Genomic DNA, 19,536 nt, shown 5'->3' with positions numbered 1-19,536 from the left:
TCCCTGGCCATTGTTCTTGATGCTTTCTCCACACATGAGGCCAAAGCAGAACAACCACTTTATCAGAGAGAATATTCCTGTTTCGATATCTCTCCTTCTGTGCCTATCTGGTAAATGTTGTCTGCATGCAACATCATAGTGATGTGGATTAGAAGCAGACAGCTCTTTCTGCAGCCCTGGCTACTGCCTAACAGAGGCATACACCTTAGCTGGTTTGCGCAGTTTCTTCAAATGCAAAAGAGAGACTAATATCTTCCTATTTTTTCCATTGCATAAGCTTTGGGCATTTGATAAGATTCTTATATGTAACAAGTTCTCAAAAAAGGAAAAGCTTGTAAGTGATCCCACGGAGTGACAAGGCTGATGACAGAGGCAATGAGGATGGCCATGCTTACGTCAGGTCCGTCACCTACCGTAACAGATGAGTGCATAGTACTTGGCTTTGTAGCTGAAACTTGCTGTGTAATATTGGCACCTTTCTTTCCTTAGATGGCAAGTAACACACTTCTTGCTCGGAGGAGAGTTTCCAATGCTAATTCTAGAGGGAAATGAAAATAAAGCTAAGCTGAAATTTTGAGATTGTATTTATCAAAATGTACTACTCCATGTAAAGTGACTAATTTACATATTGACATCAAACCCACTCTATTTTTTCTGTTGCCAATATCATTTAAAGTAGAGGGGAATCACAGTGTTTTGATGTAGCTTGATGTTTGATCCATTTTTGCCTGAATAGACACAAGCTTTGAAGGAGAAGCCCTCTGTGGTTTTCCTGAAATGAGAGAGCTATAGAACACTTGTAATGGGAGTGAGGTAGTGGTTATTTCATATCCATTAAGCGCTTCTGAAGTAGTTAGAAATCTCTGTGTGTGTGTGTCTCTCTCTGACTGTCTCCATCCCTTCCTCCCTCCTCCCCTCTCTTTTCCTCTCCCTCTCCTACTCCTAGTCAAAGCATACAAGACACTCTGGCAGCATTACCAAGAAAGGATGCCTCTTCTTCTCTATATCTGGAAAGGGACTTTACTAATGAGCAAATTGAAAATGAGAAGTTGCATTCTGTTTATCTTCTTAATTTTTCATCCTTTCAACAGGACTCATGGGCGTTTAGGAGCTCCAACTAGAGAGGATGCCTCCTCCATCCCACACAGGTCAAGCAACACTTTTCTCCCTCCATGTCCCCACACTCACATGCCCTCTATGTGGCCCTGGAATGGAGTGATTAGTTTTAAGAAATAATAGGCTACTGGATCTCTCATCCCACACTGCATCAGATTCCCCTTTTGGAATACTGGGTGGTGCTCTGCCAAAGGTCGGAGCTCTTCCCACCTTCAAAGCCTTTCTCTTATAGCTTTCTGAGATAGCCTTGAACATAAAACACAATGTCTAGAGATATTGTTGTCTCCAGAGAAGGAGGATTCCCAACTGAAAGGTTAAGTGTGTATCCAGGTGTGAAGAGAGGACTATGAAGATGAGGGTTTTTTTTTCTTTCCTCTTACATATTATATGCTTCAATTTTTGTGTGATTTTGGAAATGTAAAGAAGAGAGTTCCCAGTAAGGGCTCAGAGAACAACATACCTATGTTCAAATCTCAACTCCAGTAATATTGTATGTGGCATAGGGTTATTAAAATTAAGTTCAATTATAGGTGCAATTTGGTTATTTGGTTTACAGCAGAGCATCAACAATGTTAATCACTGTTTTTATTTCTATAGGCAGAGAGAAACCTTTTGGTCTTTATCCCACCCATCAACAGGACAATTAGACTGAACTTTAAGAACTAATAGAGGGATGGAAATGACTATAGCAAAGTGAGCCATAGTGAAGCTCACACTACAAGTGTAGAAACAGTGTGGCACATAGCCAGTGCTCAATAAATGTGCATTAATAAATAAATAAAAGTCCTGAATTAACTCCAGCCTTGTCAAGTATCTATAATTATATAAAGTTATTATTTATGTCACCATAAGAATTTCTCGTATTACTCTTTTCAAAATATGTAGGCTCATACTTTAGGTGTGTATGATTTTATATTGACATATAATTTTCTGAATTATTTGCCCTAACTTACAAGTAGATTTTATGACATTTCACTTCCAAAAACATTCTACATCTACTGAGGGTTATGATTCAATTTTACTCATTTATTTCTGTGTCTATCTACCAATACTATTTAGAATTGATCTAAATTACCTGTAGATGTTTCTTCTTCCAGGGTAACCTTCAAATTCATTGCTGGAATAAAACCTGAAATAAATGTACAAAATATTAAGTATTGTTTATTGAATTACAAAAAAATATTGTCACTAATATTAATAACTAACAAGGACAAAAACATGAATTTAATGAAACTATTAATACTTATATAGACGAATTATTGCTGTGCATAATTGTGTTGGAGCATTTATTGAAACTTACAGATGATCAGAGAAAGGTAAAACTGAGCTCAGTACTGTTTTCATGATCCCCTTATCTTATTCTGATTCATTAGGTATGAACCATGAAAACTGACCTATTTAAACTAATATTACACTTTTCCTTTTCCATTATAAATGCTTACTGGTTTCTCAGGACTATGCTATTTGTTTATGACTGAGGACACATTTTGATTTTATTCTACACACCCAGTAGTAGATAAACTTGCCATGCCAGGAAACTCATCTGAGCTAGATGAGCTGAACATATCATAGGCCACGTTAATTCACAGAGCTGCAGAACAAACCACAGGAGAGCAAACTTGCTACCTAACTGCCCAGGAGCAGGCTCCTTTATGTCTTAATACACGATGAAGTGGAAAATCCAGTTTAGTGACATAACTTGATTCCTCTGTGAATTTATCTGAATATCTCAAAGTAGCTGTCTCTTTTTTCCCCTCTCCCTCAAGAAGAGCATAATAGAGTGTGAAAAGTTTAGAGTAGACAAGGTTTGTTTTAATTCTCAGGAGGGCTTAGCCATCCAGGTATCCTCAGGGTCATTAACATGTTCCTTATAAAATGGAGACAGCACACTGCAATGCATTTCCAGTATAAAATTCATATCCAAATCCTGTGTGTGTCTGTTTTATTTATGTCTGTACTAATGTCACAGGACTCCAGTCTTCACTGTCCCTTCTCTTTCCCACATCCTTTCAAACAGTGTGTGAATTAACTGCTCAGTCTCGTTCCCCAATGGCCCCATGTAGCATTCCCAGGTTGTCAAAGCTCCCCCTCTAACACTGCAGCCTGTCCACCTTCCCACCTCTCTCTTCTCCCTCACAGATGATAACAATTATTCTATCCCATCTTTCCTAAACATCTACTCTTTCCTTTCATCCACTTAAAAGATAGGAACGGACCCCCTCCCATGTCAGCCTTGGTCCTGAGGACCAAAGGTGGCATAACCTTTTTCTTTCTAGTCTACAGTTCATTGTCATCATCCAGCTCCCTGAGCTCAGGTCTCAGTCACCCCTGGCCACCATTGCTACCACGGCAGGATCTCCAAGCCTTCATCATCCCCAAATCTATTATGCCTGAAATCTGTCTTCCATTCATTTTTATCTCCTCACTTTCCTGACTCTAGTCACTTTTATCGCTCCTCCATGTAAGGACCTTTGGCTTCCATTCAAGTGTTTCCATAGATTAGCAAAAGGTTCCTAACACTGTCTACATAGTTAGATTAGACTAGTTCTATTCCTTTGCTCCAAAATTCCATCTAATGACACTTGGACTATGAATATCAAGGAAATATCACTAATTTACACAGCATTAGAATTGACAGATGAAAAAAAAAAGCCAGGGCGGGGCAGTGATGGCACACGCCTTTAATCCCAGCACTTAGGAGGCAGAGACAGACAGATTTCTGAGTTTGAGGCCAGCCTGGTCTACAGAGTGAGTTCCAGGACAGCCAGGGCTATATAGAGAAACCCTGTCTTGAAAAACAAACAAACAAACAAACAAGAAAGAAAGAAAAAAAGAGCCAGGGACTTCCAATTCGTTAAATGCATCATAAGTGACTATTTCAAGACAGCTTTATGAGACCCTGTGTAGGACAGACTGAAAGAAAAGAACATAAAGAATTTCTGAGATTAACAGCAATCATCTTGGACTCATAAGCTTTAGGTCTACAGTCTCATCTTCCACTAATTCAATGGCCTTTAGCCAAATCAATTACATGCTCTGAATATCTGTTTTCTCATCTACAAACTCAGAGCAATCATTACTAACTTACAGTAATCCCTCAATACCTGACGGCTTTTACAGGTAACACCAAATCACTGCAAAAGGGTCTCAATTGGGCTACCTTCTATGTCTCTTTGAAGTGTGTTCACTGCTCTCAGTGTTGAAGAGTAAAAACAGCCTTCAGAATCAATTGCTGAGAATTTTTAGACTTTTCATAAAAGTCCCTAATAAAAAAACAATTCTATCCAAAAGGAAATCTTGCTGTTGAGTGACTAAAGAATATGCAGTCTTCATGAGATCATAGCTGTTTGAAAGTAACCAAAGAGCAACAGAATGTTCTTTCCATTAGCTGAGTAGACAGTACAGTCTATTATTTGTACATCCATTGGTTGGTGCCAATTAAAACCTAAATGGTACATCGTGCTGCATGCGGTACTTACAGTGAATCCTGTGTTACTCGGAATATATATATGGCCTCCCACTTGCCACTTGTAATTTGAATAGCATTTTCCTATAAAAAGACAAACATTATGTTGTGTGAAGCTGAGCGTCACTTGAGCAACCTCAAGTGAATGATCTTTGAGGAGAGAAATCTTGGAAGGAACGTACCACAGTGTCTTTGATGTAGTGAATATGTTTGTAACCATCCTTGTCGCTAAATATTTTGTAGTATGAAACGGCATCCTGGCTAAAAGCTGGTGTCGAAACAAAGAACTGAAAGAAATGAACAAAGGTTATATCTAAAAGACGAACTGAAAGCCACAGGTATTTTTGTAAGCCCTATATGCCTAAGAATCCTGGTGTGTCACCTCTCCTATCACCTGCCACCCACACCTGAAATTCCAGGTTTTCAAAGGACAGCTTTTCCAGTGATTCTAATAAACACTCAATGGTGCCGACTGGTGATCATTTGCTATCGCACACCTTCACTCCACCCCTGAAGCCCCAAGCTTTACGACGTCTAATTTAATAAATTTCTGTCTTAAAGAGATGTGGTTTGGAATTGTGTTGCAGGAATAACAAACAAATGTTGACATTTAATCAAAACAAATTCTAAGATGGGGGTATTTGATCAAAGAATAATTCTTTTAATAAAATAAATTATTTATTTATTTATTTATTTATTTATTATTTTTATGCACATTGGCCTTTTGCCTGCATGTATGTTTGTGTGAGGTGGTCAGTTCCCCTGGGACTGGTGTTACAGACAGTTGTGAGCAGCCATGTGTGTGCTGGGAATTAAAACCAGTCCTCAAAAAGAGCAGCCAGTTCTTTTAACTGCTGAACCATCTCTCCAGCCCCAGAAGTACTTTTGATTTTTGCGTTATCTAATGCTAAGCTCCTAATGTCAACAGCTTACTGAAGATATTTGAGTGATTCAAATATGATGGTCTAGAAGCCCCAGATTTTAATAGCACGCTTGAGAGGAGCAGTGAAGCATGGTTAGGGAGTAGGGAGATCTTAGCTCTGAGCTTGGGAAACAGAATGGCCTTGTAACCTGAGTTTGAGGAATTTGGAACATACTGCTGGGAACCATCTAAATGCATTCAGCTATCAGTCACTCAAGTGTTCTGGAACAGAACTAGTGGCAACTCAATATCCTAACTAGTACAGATGACTGAATTCTGAAAGTGTCTCATGCCAAATTTTCATCCATAGGGTAATATGTCTTCCATTGTTAAAAAAAAAAAAAGTCTTGCTCTGTGTTTATGGCTGTTCTTACAGGCTGTCCTCCGGTGATATGATGACACCTTCCTGAGCAAAATCTCATGAAAACAGAGCTCCTCTATAACATTCAGGAAAAACTTAAAACCTGGTATGTCTATCTGGTTTAAGTCCATGGAACAGTAGCCCAGCTGTTCAGTTATTTTACAACTGAAGAAAACAATAAGCATCCATACCCACCAGTGTCTTCTACCCTCAAACATTTGTCCTTTTTTAAATATATATCTTTTCTGAGATCAAATTCTGAGTAAACAGGTAGTAGGGAGAATTGCTATAGAATTATTTAATGGTCACATTTGGATGTGAACTGATGCTGGAAATTCTTCGATAAAATTGTTGCTCTTATAATCATACGTCATTGAAATGCAATGTATCTCTTATATTTTTACTGGGTAACTAATGTTTCTCCAAATTTATTGCCACCTGGATAGAAGCTTTACAGATGCTATTGTGATAAAAATGGAAGACATGGTCCTCCTAGATTAGTGTTAGCTCTAGATCCAAGGACTATAGTTCTAATAAGACAAAAGACAAGGCAACATGGAGAGACACAGGAAAGGATTCTGTATCCCGGACACTGCCTGATCCACAAATAATCTTTGCTCAAGTAAACTTGGCTAAATATAAATGTCTGGTGTATCTTTTAATACATTTGTAACAGAATGGAAAATTGAGTAAGGAGAGACTGCATATGTATCCATCAGCATCACTTGTCATAAGAGCTACTTCAGATCAGTTTGCATCTTGAGTCTAAGTATTGGAGATGCACTGCTCTAGTGCGGGCCTTTGACAAAGCTGCTTCTTCATTTCAGAAAGTTTTGCTCTCAAGCAAGGAATGGCAGCATTAGACAAGCAGCTTCCTTACTCCCTCATACTATATAGTGTGAGAAACATTTGGTTCTGCATGTTTTAGTCACACAAATGGAACCCAAGCCACAGACCACTTTAATGTAACATGGTGAAAAGTTATTCCTCTCTTCTCTCTCTGTGCGCAGACCCCTTTCTGTCTTTATCTCTCCCTCCCCTACCCCTTCTTTCCCCATGGTGTCTTCCCTGTCCTTGGTTGTTAGGGCCAGGGAACTCACCCACCTGAGAGCAGCTTCCCAGTAAGCCTGCCTTTAATAATAATAATAATAATGATAATAATAATAATAACAATAACAATAATAACAGTTATTTCTTACATACCTAATAAGTTAATTAAGGGAGTTTTAAAAAGATTGTATTCTGAGTAAAGCTTACAATTTTATTTGTTCTGAAAATAAAAAATTAACAGTACAGACTGTTCTCTTTTAAGATATTAGTACCAGGCAAACAGGAAGAATCTTTCTGCTGGGCAAAGGCTGTTATCTCCTCCCTTTCTTTGCGCACATGAAAGACAGTTGCTTCCGATGAGCAGGTAACTTAGGTCAGGTAAAGAGGGTGTGAAATATTTCCGCTCTCATGTTGTCAGAGCTAGGGTCATAATGCACTCTGAGTTAAGTGCTTCTTGCAGCAAGTCACACCTGGGCACTAGATAAGACATTCAACTGCGGTGACCTCAGTTGTAACAGGGCCCTGCCCTGGTTTCTTTATCATGCTTAGATTTTCCTGATAAATTGCTTATCTCTGAATGAAGTGCAAAGCCATTTAAAATAGCTTGCCTAGGAAGTAAGGCTGCTTCTCACAGTTTTGTATTTTAACATCCTCACTAAATGGCAAAAGATGATGCCTAAGCTGAGCTAACAATTAGACAAAAGTACAGGCTTTCAGACACCAAACCATAAAACTCGTGTTCTGTTTTTAACTAAGAGGTATTAGCCACAGGACAAAGAGGTATGGAACCAAGAGGTATGGTATTTTATTGCTTAAAAAGCTGGTGATAGTTTTGTTTTATCCGTAGTCTAAGCATTGTGATTTCAGAGCTTATTTCTAAATGTAAAGAGCTAAAATTTAGGTTCTTTTATTTTGTATATTATTTACAGGAAAATATTTCTGGTTAATTTCTTGTCTCTTTTGCAGTTTAAATATCTTGGATAAATTCTAAAGAAACCAATTTTTTGCGGTTTGTGGTCCCATGAGGAGAGCAACAATACCAACCAACCAGAGCTCCCAGGGTCTAAACCACCAGCCTGGGAGCACTTAGGGAGGGATTCATGGCTTCAGCTGTATATGTAAGGGTGGAGAGCCCTGCTGGGCATAGGTGGAAGAAGAGATCCTTGACCTCATGAAGGCTGGACGCCCCAGGAGGTGGGAATTTGAGGGTGGGGAGGTGGGAGTGGGGGGGGTAGGTAGGGGTTACATCCACAGAGAAGAAGGAGGAGGGGTAAGGGGATAGGGGGTTCCCGGATGGGTGGGGGATGAGGCAAGGGGACAACATATGAAATGTAAATAAAACATCCAATAAAAAAAACCCTACCATTTAATATTTACTATTATGACCAGCTTTTAAAATTTGTCTAAAGGTCCCAAAACTATTGACTGAACAAGGACTGGAAATGTAGCTTATGATAGGACACTTACCTAGGATGTGTGGCCCTTATTGATCCCAAGAACTACACACATGTGGGTGCACGCGTACACACACACACACACACACACACACAAACGTGTGCCCACACAATTACCTGAATGAGTTTATTAATCATATACATCTATCTATGTTTTCTTGGACCAATTTCATTGCTACTAGTTAGGAAAGATATCTATTAAAGCAGGTATCTTCAGAGGATGAAAATTATTCCCAAAAGTACTCACTATGAAGTATTGTCTATAATCTTTTTCTGGGATTTAGAAGTTTCATTGCTAAATACATTTCCAAAGATTAAAATTAATACCCACTTGTTCCTTTTTGTACATTGTGTCTAAAGCTCATCCCAGGAGCCATCCCGATACAGATGCTTGCATGATGTACTTTTGTGGCATGTGGCATTGTCTGGACAACATTCACCTATTCTACAACTTATTTTGTAATAATTAATGTAGGAGACAAAATATAATCAGTTTCCTTAAATGGTGGTTGTTTTTATATGAAACAAACCTCATATATCACTAAATAACTCTATCAAAAGATTCCAGACACAATTAATCACAAATCATAATAAAACACATTTCCCTGTTTGATACCGGGGCACGACATGTAGGGTGGAACACACACGCTGTGTAAAAGTCAGTTCACTGAACATGCTGGGTGCTCTCAAAGTAAAGAAAAAGATAGAAAAATCATACTCCACCAGCCCATCCTGTTCTGCTTTCTTCTACATGCTCCTGGTTCTACAAAGAAAGAAAGATCATATTAAAGGACAAAAAGAACAGTTTTTCAAAGGTATAATTTGGACATTTTTCAACAGTTAATCTGCCTGATCATGGTGTGCTTCAACTGAGGCCCTGGCTCAGGAGACTTTACTAAAGATTTTTGTTTGTTTGTTTGGTTGGTTTGGTTTGGTTTTTTTTTAAGGGCAGCGTGCTGAATCTGTATAGACAAATTGGTGATAAACCTAATTTCAAAAATTTTTCTTCCTTAGTTTTTCCATGTGACCACTTTCAGAATTATCACAAATGTGTGGAAATTCAGCCCCAATGAAGCACGTGATGTGATGCAGAGATGTTGGAATTCCATAGTGAAGTTGAGGTTCTGTTCTTTTGTCTTATGAAGTAGCCAGAAACCTAAACATTTGTATTCTTAGGATTTAGCAAGATGCAGAAGTATCACTTCTTATGTAAATATTTAGAAATCATGAAATGTAAATAGTACTTTTTCCTAGACAAATAAAGAACATTATGAGTTGACTTAGTAGGCATAGACTACTGTAGTAAGCTCAGTGGACAGAAAGGAAAGCACCACAGGGAATTTGGAAGAGGGAAGGCATCAGCAAGATCTTAGAGAAACCATGATGCCATCCAGGCATTTTGGTCTCTGAGTAAATTCAATGAAGGACTTCAGTTACCAAATATAGGAGACCTAATTGTAAGCATGAGAGACAATGTGTATTTGGTAGTCGCTAAAATGTCAGGAGGACAAAAACACCATTTAGAATTCCGTTTTTTAGGGAACACTGATAAAGACTCAGATCAAGGATAGAGTGGGGATAGAGTAAGGTGATATTGAACGCTCAGTTCAACAGAAATAAGTTTGAGAAATTTTCACAAACAGTTCTGGAAACATCTGCTATGAATAAAGATCACCTAGAGGGAGTTAAGTAGACAGTTGTGAATGAAACAGAAGTTATACTTTAGGACAGGATTGACTTTCTGTGGCTGAATCGTGTTTTCCTCATTCCCTCACAGTGGGACATAGTCATGTGGTAAGGTCTAGAATCAGAATGTGAACAGAGAAAGAAGCCATTTGTAGCCCTTCCCATAAAATCACTCACGCAGACCGCCCCCCCCCACATTCTTTCCTTCCTGCTCCAGTCGAATGTTAATGACTTAGAACTACACATTAAGATAACAGAAATGCCATTGGCTGGGTTTCTGAACTGCATTATGGAGCAGAATACCCACTCCACACCAGACCTCATTTTCTTGGATTTGCTATTGATTGTATAAATGAACCGTGAATCCCTACTATATATTAAGCCAATTAATCATTGGAATTTCCTCCTACAGCAGTGCTGTTGGCTTGCCTTGGAAATGTATTAACTAAAGAATAAAGATTCTATGTAGGTGGCCAAACAAGTAGCCCAAACAAGCGCAATAAAGATGACACCAATGGATATGCCAAAATAGATAGGGAAAAGCCCATGAGGCCTCACCCTTATATAAAGAACTCTAGGCAATTCGGGAAAGCTGGGAACTGGAATGGTGGTCTTCCCTAGAAAGGAGCACATCCATTGGTTGTTTAGTGACAAATAGCCATGGAAACATACAAACAAGTAACATTATGCAAGCTAACCAGGTTATATTGAGGAATATATATGTATATACATATGCATATACAGTAACAATTAAGAAAAGAAGAGGTCATGAATAGGAAGGGAAGTGGGGAGGCATATATGGAAGTGTTTGGAAGAAAGAGAGAGAAGGGAGAATTGTTGTAATGATATAATCTCAAGAAGAAAAAAATTTCTAGATGAATCAGACTTATCTAGAAAAGACCAGGAGCTATGGTAATGGATCTTTATCATATTGGGAAAGTGTTTGCCTTCAAGAATGATAACCTGAGTTCCAGCACCAAAGTTCACTTAAAAATGAGAGGCAGAAATGTTGGTATGTACTTGTAATCACAGCACTGTTCACTGAGGTGTTTTGTATGTTGCTTGCATACTAATCTAGCCTAAATGATGAACTCCAGGGTAATGAAAGACTCTGTCCAAAAGAGATGGTTAACATTCCCAAAGATTGTACTTGAGGTTGTCTTCTGGTTTCTATACTCCTGTCTGAACACACGTATGCATCAACATCCTCATAATCAAACACACACACACACACACTCACAAACACACACAAACACACACTCACAAACACACAAAGTCAAAACAAAATAAAGACCTTGAGACATGTATATTCTTCAAACACAATGGATCTTAAGAAGAGTTTGGAGTCCTTAAGAAGAGTTTCCTGAGTCCTATAGTGGTAGGCTAATGTCTAATAGAAAAAAAGATTTCAAGATGGAAAAAAAGTGAAACCTTTTGACAATCTTCAGTTATGAAGATAAAAATTATTTTAGAGAGGCAAGAATAACATATAAAATGGTTATTCACTATGCTATAAATTTCTTTTCTTTCTTTCTGTTTTGTTTTTTTATTATTGTTGTTTGGTGTTGTTTGTTTGATACAGCATTTTTTTTTCTGTCTTGTATAGCCTTGGTTGTCCTGGAATTCATTCTGTAGACCAGCTAACCTCAAACTCACAGACATGTGCCAGCCTCTGCCTTCTGAGTGTTGAGATTGAAGGTGAATACCAACATTGCACAGCAAGCTAGAAATTTCTTAATAAATCTCACCAATATTTTTATAGAATAAATAACTTTGCAAGCTTTCTTACTTCTTTCATGTCTGGCAACATGAATAAAATATTGATTGATTACCTCAAACATTACTTGTTTTCAGAACACAAACACATTAGTCATGAGTATGGCTGTTGGAAAATTGTAAGTTAATTCAGCCAAAATATTCTAAATGTAATTGCTTTTCTAGCTATAAAGGTCATTTTCCAGGAAATTCCATTCCTCATTGTGAAGACATTTTATATTTTCTGTCCATTTAGGTTACATTGTCTCAGATTTTGATGAATTAGAATTTCAGATTGCAAATGAAACAGTATTTTATTTCTCTGTATTCATACTTTCCAAGTTAATAATTTTAAAGCTGAGTTTATAATGCTTGGATTCCAGGGTGTTGAAGATATATCCAACTAAAAGCAGTCAATAAGATCAGTGAGTTCTAATTAACTAGTTTGAGATCAAGCTTTTCCAATGGTACTACTTAAAACTTATTTGCTTTGTTATAAACTCATAAGTAAAATAACCTCAGTGTCCTGCAAATTGCTTAAGTTTAATCAAGACTTTTTCTGACAGGATAATGACCTAAATGCATTTTCAGCCTAGGGAATGCTGCCTAGTATGGCTCCTATATATTTCCAAGCAGAATAAAACATTCTCCATATAAAATGAAATGTTCTAAATCTTAGATGGAATTTAATGACTTACTTTGATTGATCTAGAATTTAGCTTCATAAAATAAGTTAACACTACATTTGTTTTAGTAAAATATTTTTTTCATTATTAGAACTCTCTCTCAATGTACTCAGCAGTATTTTTTATTTAAAGAAACCATTTTTAATAAAAAAAAAACTTAGTATCTAAAATGAGTAGTTAAAGAGAGGCATACTTCAGTGACTCAGACTGGTGCAGTACCTATGGACTCATTAATTTCAGCAGATTATGTTTGAATTTGAACAAGGAAAACAACTGAAGCTCGATGATAAATTTGCATCTTGTTTTCAAGCTCTCCATCTTCAGATTAGTACAGTAGGGAGTGCTCTCCAAAGATCCCTGGAGGCAGCATAAGGTGAATGGAGATTAGATGGTTCCGTGCCCTACTCTCAAGAACATACCTTTGATTTTAAAATAGGCACTACTTCACTCACCTTCATTTTTTTTTCAATTTTGACAATTTTGTCCAATTTTCATTTTTCTCCAATTTTCTGTGAAACATCTGTTTTTGTGACAAACCCATTCTTTCTGTGTTTTATCTTGTTTCGCTTCTGTTGACGACTGCCCTGATGATCACCAGTGGCTAGATCACCATCCTAACATCACATTGGCTCATTTCATGTCTTTCTGTATTGAAAGTCAAAGCCATTCAAGAAAACAACTGCTCTGCTATATTTGATAAAAATGTTGCAATTGCTGTTAACACGCAGCAACATGGTTTTACATAGCAATCAGCAGTTGAATGCACCAAATCCTGCTTAACAAGTCAAACTGTGACCCATGAATGAGAGGCTCTTGGTGTATTTCCATTTTCAGAAATAGTTGCCAGCAGTTTTACCTTAGGACAATCCCATGCATGCCAGTCTTCCCTGAAATCACATATAGACAAGACTGAGACATTCTGCACTCTTTTTAGCCACTGCAAACATATTCGTTCGTTGGTCACCCATGTGAGCCAGCTGAAATAATAGTCACTGCCAACAAACCAAAACAGACAGTCTCAATCATCAGCTCATTACCACAGTTAAAGAATATCTTTATTTATAGTTTCTAAAAAAACAGTTGATACTATAGAGTATATATTTAGTAAATAAGAAAGGCAAATTTTCTCTGAGAATAGTATTTAAGAAGATCTGCTGGCTAAAATAAGTAAGAGGTTATTTATCTTAGAAAATTATTTGTACTTGAGCTTTCTCCCCATTTTTGAAAAACAAAATTAAGATGTAAGGGGGAAGCTATATATTTGTCTAAGAGGAATAAAAGTGTTACATTTTCTATGATGTGCCCATAATCCCCTCTCCTTTGTTTTAAACTTTCTCCTTGATGCAGAGAAGCCAAATATAGTGAAAAGTTCACTTTTGTTTCCAGGTGGATTTATGTGGAAGCCAAGTTTTAGCAGTTATCATGGTCAAGTGTTGAAATTATAATAATCAGATGATCTAAAAAGCTTTGATGATCTTTATAACATATCTAAGTGTCAATAAATGATATGATTATACTTGTCTGTGAATGAAAATTCATAGCCCAAAGTGCAGAGCTTTTAATTTTTCATGGAGCTAGAAGGAGCTGAGGAATCAAATCCTGATCTCATAATGTCATATCATAGTATATAAGCTCAGTGAAATTATTTAGCCATGTAGGTCTTTGTTTCTGTATCGATTTGAAATAATAGTGTACTGATTTGAATATGCAAACATGAGCTGAGTGTGCTTAACATGCCTCTTGACTGAAGTGTTGTTTCTATTACTTGCCACCTAAGGAAAATTATATTTTTTAAAAATGTATATTCAAGCTTCCATTAACCAGGTTGTTGTGAGCAATCATTTGACTCTGTCTAATTCTCCTTGGTCTAGATGGAGGAGAAAAGTCAAGCCCTCTGGGCTAAGCAGGTGAGGTTCTTAGATTTTTACCAAATTCAAACAGATATACACAGAGGATTGACTTAGGTCTGGAAGGTTGCTATAATCAAGGGCAATCAGACAGGCATATCTGAATTATACTAGAGAAGTGAGAACATTAATTCCAGCACTAAGGAGATAGCGGCAAGTAATTGCTTCAAGTTAAAGACCAGCTTGTGTACAAAGCAAGTTCCAGGACAGCCAGTACTCTGTTACACAGAGAAACCCTATCTCATACCAAACCCAAACCAACACACCCAGAAAAAAAAAAAAAAGAAAATTTTTTTGATTGTGTGTATATGCATTGGTTCTAGTATAGGTTTGTACACATGAGCCCAGTGCCAGCAGAGGCAAGAAGAGGACATCAGACCTCCTGGAGCTACCCTATGTGAGTAATGTGAATTAATCTCCAGTCTTCTTCAAGATCACCATAGTCCTAAAGACTGAGACATCTCTCTATCCCAAATGTTTCCTTTCTCTGTCTGTCGGTTTCTTGACATATAATCCTCCATCTAGATAATCAAAACAGACTATTTCAAAGTAAGATGATACTAATGTTTGAGAAGAGTTGCCTTGTCTGGTTTATAAAGTTCCAGGATGCACATAGATCCATGAAGCTTGGCTTGAGGCAAACTAGACTCACGCTAAAGACTTGCCAATCTGCACTTTGGTCCCAAGTTTACATTTCTACCTCCAAGGAAAACCCCAGAAAGCTTTAGATTCATCACCATGGTCATCTTTAAATGAGTCTTTAAATGAGTAACAGAGTATTTTAAAAACTAGTTCAAGAAACGTATTTGTGACTTTTAATTTGCATGCATCTTGCATGTTAATTTTCTGCTTTCTGGCATGTGTATCTTCAACTCACTAGAAATAAAGTCTAAACTATGATGTAGAAAGTTCAATATGTTGAAATTTGTTTAAAAATGAGAGAGGGATCTGAGATCACTGACCTCGAGGCTATCATCTCTGGAACTGGTACTTCCATAGGGCCCACATGGTGAGGGTAGGTAGTGTCAACAATAAAGACACGAACGACAGGATTCTTAGCTCCAGCCTGCCAAGAAAATGGAAATTTACAAGCTGATACAAATTTTACTGACCACCAATATTTTAAAGACACTTTAGGATTCAAGGCACATTTTAATTAGTTAGAAAAGCTAAATAAATAACAGTTGAAGATGTTCTACATAGTGGCCAGGAACTTCATTTCTATTTACTTGCACTGCAGTTACCAATGTTGTATCAATCAGAGTCAAATGCATTTCAGGTGTTTAACGAGAGACTTGATTTATAGGAGAAGTTATCAGGGATATGAAAATCCATGTCTACAGCCTATACTCTATCCTGATTTTCAAGACAGGTGTTTCATTATTGGTACAATGAGAATAACCATATACCTGTGTGCTCTAAAGGGTAATGGATCTGTTTGAGAGAGAACAAAAATCAGAACTAAACGAAACTTACCAATTGAGTAACCAAATTTCTTATCCTCCCTGTACCTCACAACCCACCACCATTGCTTCATTCCCAAAGAATGGGACAAATCTCACTGCCAAATAAGGCGTCCATGGGCTTTTACATTTTTTTCTTGGTTTGCCTTTCTTGGGCTACCACATACCTAAAATTTACATGACAGCACGCTTCATACCTAGACTCTGTCTTTGAATCGATGTTATTTTACTTCTGAAAGAATATTGCAGTTAAAATGCGAATCCACAGCATTTGAGAGCACAGTGTTTGGTGACTTAATTTTTCATTCATCTAAAGCAGTGTTTCTCAAACTCCCGAAGGCCATGACCCTTTATTTCATTTCCCTGTGTTATGGTAACCTCAACTCATAAAATTATTTTGGTTGCTGCTTCATAACTATAATTTTGTTGTGATTGTAATGAAAATATCTGTGTTTTCCAAAGGTCTTAGCCAACTCCTGTGAAAGAATCTTTCAACCACCCACCAAAGGGGTCGAGACCCACAGGTTGAGAATCCTGACCTAAAGTCTTTCTTGAGACTTTTTTGATTCTTTGGAATTTTCTCATCTCTCTACCTAGTGCTAGAGGTTTTAGTGTCCTCAGTCTGTTAAGAAACGTGAAGACTTAGGCACACACTTACAGACAAGTGGGAGTCACTTCTCAGTTCTGAGCGTCCTTATCTCTTCCTGTTCACATTGAGTCTTTAGAACATTCCGTTCTTTTAATTTTGGATTCCAAGTATCAGGCTTTTCACTTCCAAGCATCTCCAACTTTCCATTTTTCTACACCATCCTTGAGGGGACTTATATCTCAACATTTATTTTCTATCTCATTCCTTTTCTTAAGTGACTTTTAACATAAACATTATATTTCTATTTCTCTCTTTGGGGTGTCTTTGGCTTGTTTCAAAAGCCAATTTTGCAAATGCCACATCCATCTTATAGTATATAGGGACCTGCTGGAGTCATTCATGAGTAGGGTTTGAGAAATAAAAGCACTAAGAACTATGCATGTATTTTTTAAAATTCTAAAAAAATATCCAATTATTTTATAATAGGCAAATTCCTTTCCAAACTTTCCTATTTCATGCCTTTGTCTAGATTTAAAATAGGTCGCAGTGCTTTCTCCCTGTTACTCAGCCTTTCTGCTGCACACTCAGGCCCTTCTCCTCTAGCCTTGGAACTGAATAAAAAAATGTGTATGATGTTTACTTTCATTAATTGTCTTAAGAAGGAAATAGAGACTCAAAAACTTCACTTACCTATCTACAAGAGATCTTAACATGTGCCTGACACTACCTGACAAAGACATCAAATTCAATATTTGAATTTCCCTTTCTCGTTTGCATTTACAGGAGAATTCAAGAGAGAATTGTGAAACAGAACTTTTACCCTGAATTTGGAACATATATATATATATATATATATATATATATATATATATAATTATAACTAAGTTAAGCTTGTTTTTCCTCCATGATCTAGACCATATGTTTTTTTCAAAGATTCTGCAATAGATTTTGCAAAGATTACTTCTTCCAGCATAGCCAGATGTCCAAAGCAACAGATGTCCACATAAACAATAGAGCACAGTACAGTGTTTGCTTTATGACATACAAGGACAAGAAGCTTTCCAAATGTGTTGATCCCACCTCTATTCATGGTAATGATTGCTCATTTTGACATCAAAGAGATGAAGTCTTCTATTAAAAACATCTCACATACCTTCGGATATGGAATATTTATAGTTCTAGGATACTGTCCGTCACCATAATAAGAATAGGCAATAATCGGTATATCTGAATCATTAAATTCTACATATGCCAAGTATTTTCCATCTGGAGACCACCAAAGAGCATATTTTGTAGCAAGCATTTCCTCTGAAAAATAAGAATTTACATATTATTTATAATTATAGCTTATTCTTAAAATGATTGTTAATACATCTAAACAAATATTTATTAGCTTAAATCATGTTTTTAATGTGTATGTAACATATGCCATACTTTGGTTATTAAAAAAATACTGTAAATTAAGAGGAACAGTTTAAATTTCATTCTATATCAAATGTCAATTAGTCTTGTTAGTAATTGCTGTTATCCAGAAATGTAACATTTAAAATAAATAATAAACACATTGTTAATAATTAGTTTTCCCCTTAGAGCAATTTTAAAAATAACCTAAAGTAGCTCAAACAGACTCTACACTGTCTACAGCCATAGGTAGACAAAGCAGGCTATTAAGTAGACAGTACCTGAAGTAGACAAAGAAGGCTGTGAGTTTACTGGCAAGTGATATTACCAACAGAATTTGAGTTTCATTCCTGAGAATTTTTCGAACTAGGGTTAATGTGTGTGTGTGTGCTCTCCCACATGTGTGTGTACGTGTGTGTGTGTGTGTGTGTGTGTGTAAATACATTCACACATATATCTTTTTTAAAAAATGGACTCGAGGAATAGAGACTAGACAACCTCTTAAAGTCTAATTAAAGTCCCGTGTCCTTCCTGATCTAGAATACGGATAAAATTTAAGAGGGTGTTGATATAAAAAACTAAGAACATTTTCTTGCAAAATAATGAAGTTGTTTAGCCTGGGTTGGGGGAGGGGAAGATGTCTTACCTAATCAAAACAAACACTGGATAATGTATTAACTCAGTTAAGGACCATATAGTTCTTGGACTATAAATCTCCACTTTATAGTAACATTCATGAATATCGATTATACTGATCTCTGACAAGATTTTATTCTTTAAGATGAACCTCATTCTGTCCATAACCTAGTAATATAACCTATTTTCAGAAGGACAAACAGCTCATTAAAAGAATATTCTATTCAACTAATTTTTACTGAGTATGTGTAATTATTTTCAGTTACAAGCCTAATATAAGCCTAATATATAAGCAGTAGAAAAGAAACATAGCTTACCTTCATAAACCCAGTCTGGAATTCCATTAAATATTCTGTTTTCTCTTCCAGTGTAAGTTATTTGAATAGGTGGATCTCCTGGTCTTTGTTTCAAATAAATATTGTTTTGATAGACATATGCCTAAAAATGGTAGAAAATTACTCAGTAGGGGAAATTTCCCTAACAAATAGAGTAACAGTGCATATTTAATTATTTACCTACAGTCTTTTAAAGGGCTGGTAATTCAGATGCAAAAGGATTCACAACTAAAATAATTTAATAAGGTAAAAAATATAATTAACTCACATTAACATTAATTATGATTTTAAAATCTGAATCAAATAATTAATTTTTATCATGATATGGTTATTTTATTATCCAATAAGTAACTGTGCATATTGACAGGTAGTCAAATAAACCCCTGAATATTAATAGCTAGCCAGATCTAATCTTTATTTAGAGTCCTTAAATCAGAGCTTGGACAAAATTTCATGTTGTCTGAAGCTAGTCTGGGAAACTTGTGAAAACCATATTTTTCCTGAGTTCTCTGGCACAACGCATTCTGGCTGAGTATAAGGATAAAGTTTTTGACTGCGATATTTAAAGAAGTCTATCCATGAGCTTGAGATTTTGCGGAATTCTCAAACGGGTTTCAATTTATCCAAACTCTTCCCGTTTTTAGCCACTGAAATAGTCATGTTCTCTCTCTCTCTCTCTCTCTCTCTCTCTCTCTCTCTCTCTCTCTCT

General features: G+C 36.7%; 1 protein-coding gene across 1 annotated transcript in view; it reads right to left on the bottom strand.

The window, feature by feature from the left end:
- Positions 1 to 19,536, bottom strand: part of Fap (fibroblast activation protein alpha) — a 73,544-nt gene that overhangs the window by 27,446 nt on the left and 26,562 nt on the right. Inside the window, 9 exon segments of the mRNA XM_028769144.1 lie at positions 414 to 538; positions 2,192 to 2,245; positions 4,596 to 4,666; positions 4,765 to 4,869; positions 9,088 to 9,132; positions 13,353 to 13,488; positions 15,366 to 15,469; positions 17,609 to 17,763; positions 18,810 to 18,930. Coding sequence (XP_028624977.1) covers positions 414 to 538; positions 2,192 to 2,245; positions 4,596 to 4,666; positions 4,765 to 4,869; positions 9,088 to 9,132; positions 13,353 to 13,488; positions 15,366 to 15,469; positions 17,609 to 17,763; positions 18,810 to 18,930 — 916 coding nt within the window.

This window comes from Grammomys surdaster, unplaced genomic scaffold (assembly GCF_004785775.1).
Source record: "Grammomys surdaster isolate TR1022 unplaced genomic scaffold, NIH_TR_1.0 191, whole genome shotgun sequence".
Taxonomy (NCBI): domain Eukaryota; kingdom Metazoa; phylum Chordata; class Mammalia; order Rodentia; family Muridae; genus Grammomys; species Grammomys surdaster.
The sequence above is the reverse complement of the archived record's forward strand: the minus strand, read 5'-3'. Positions and strand labels throughout refer to the sequence as shown.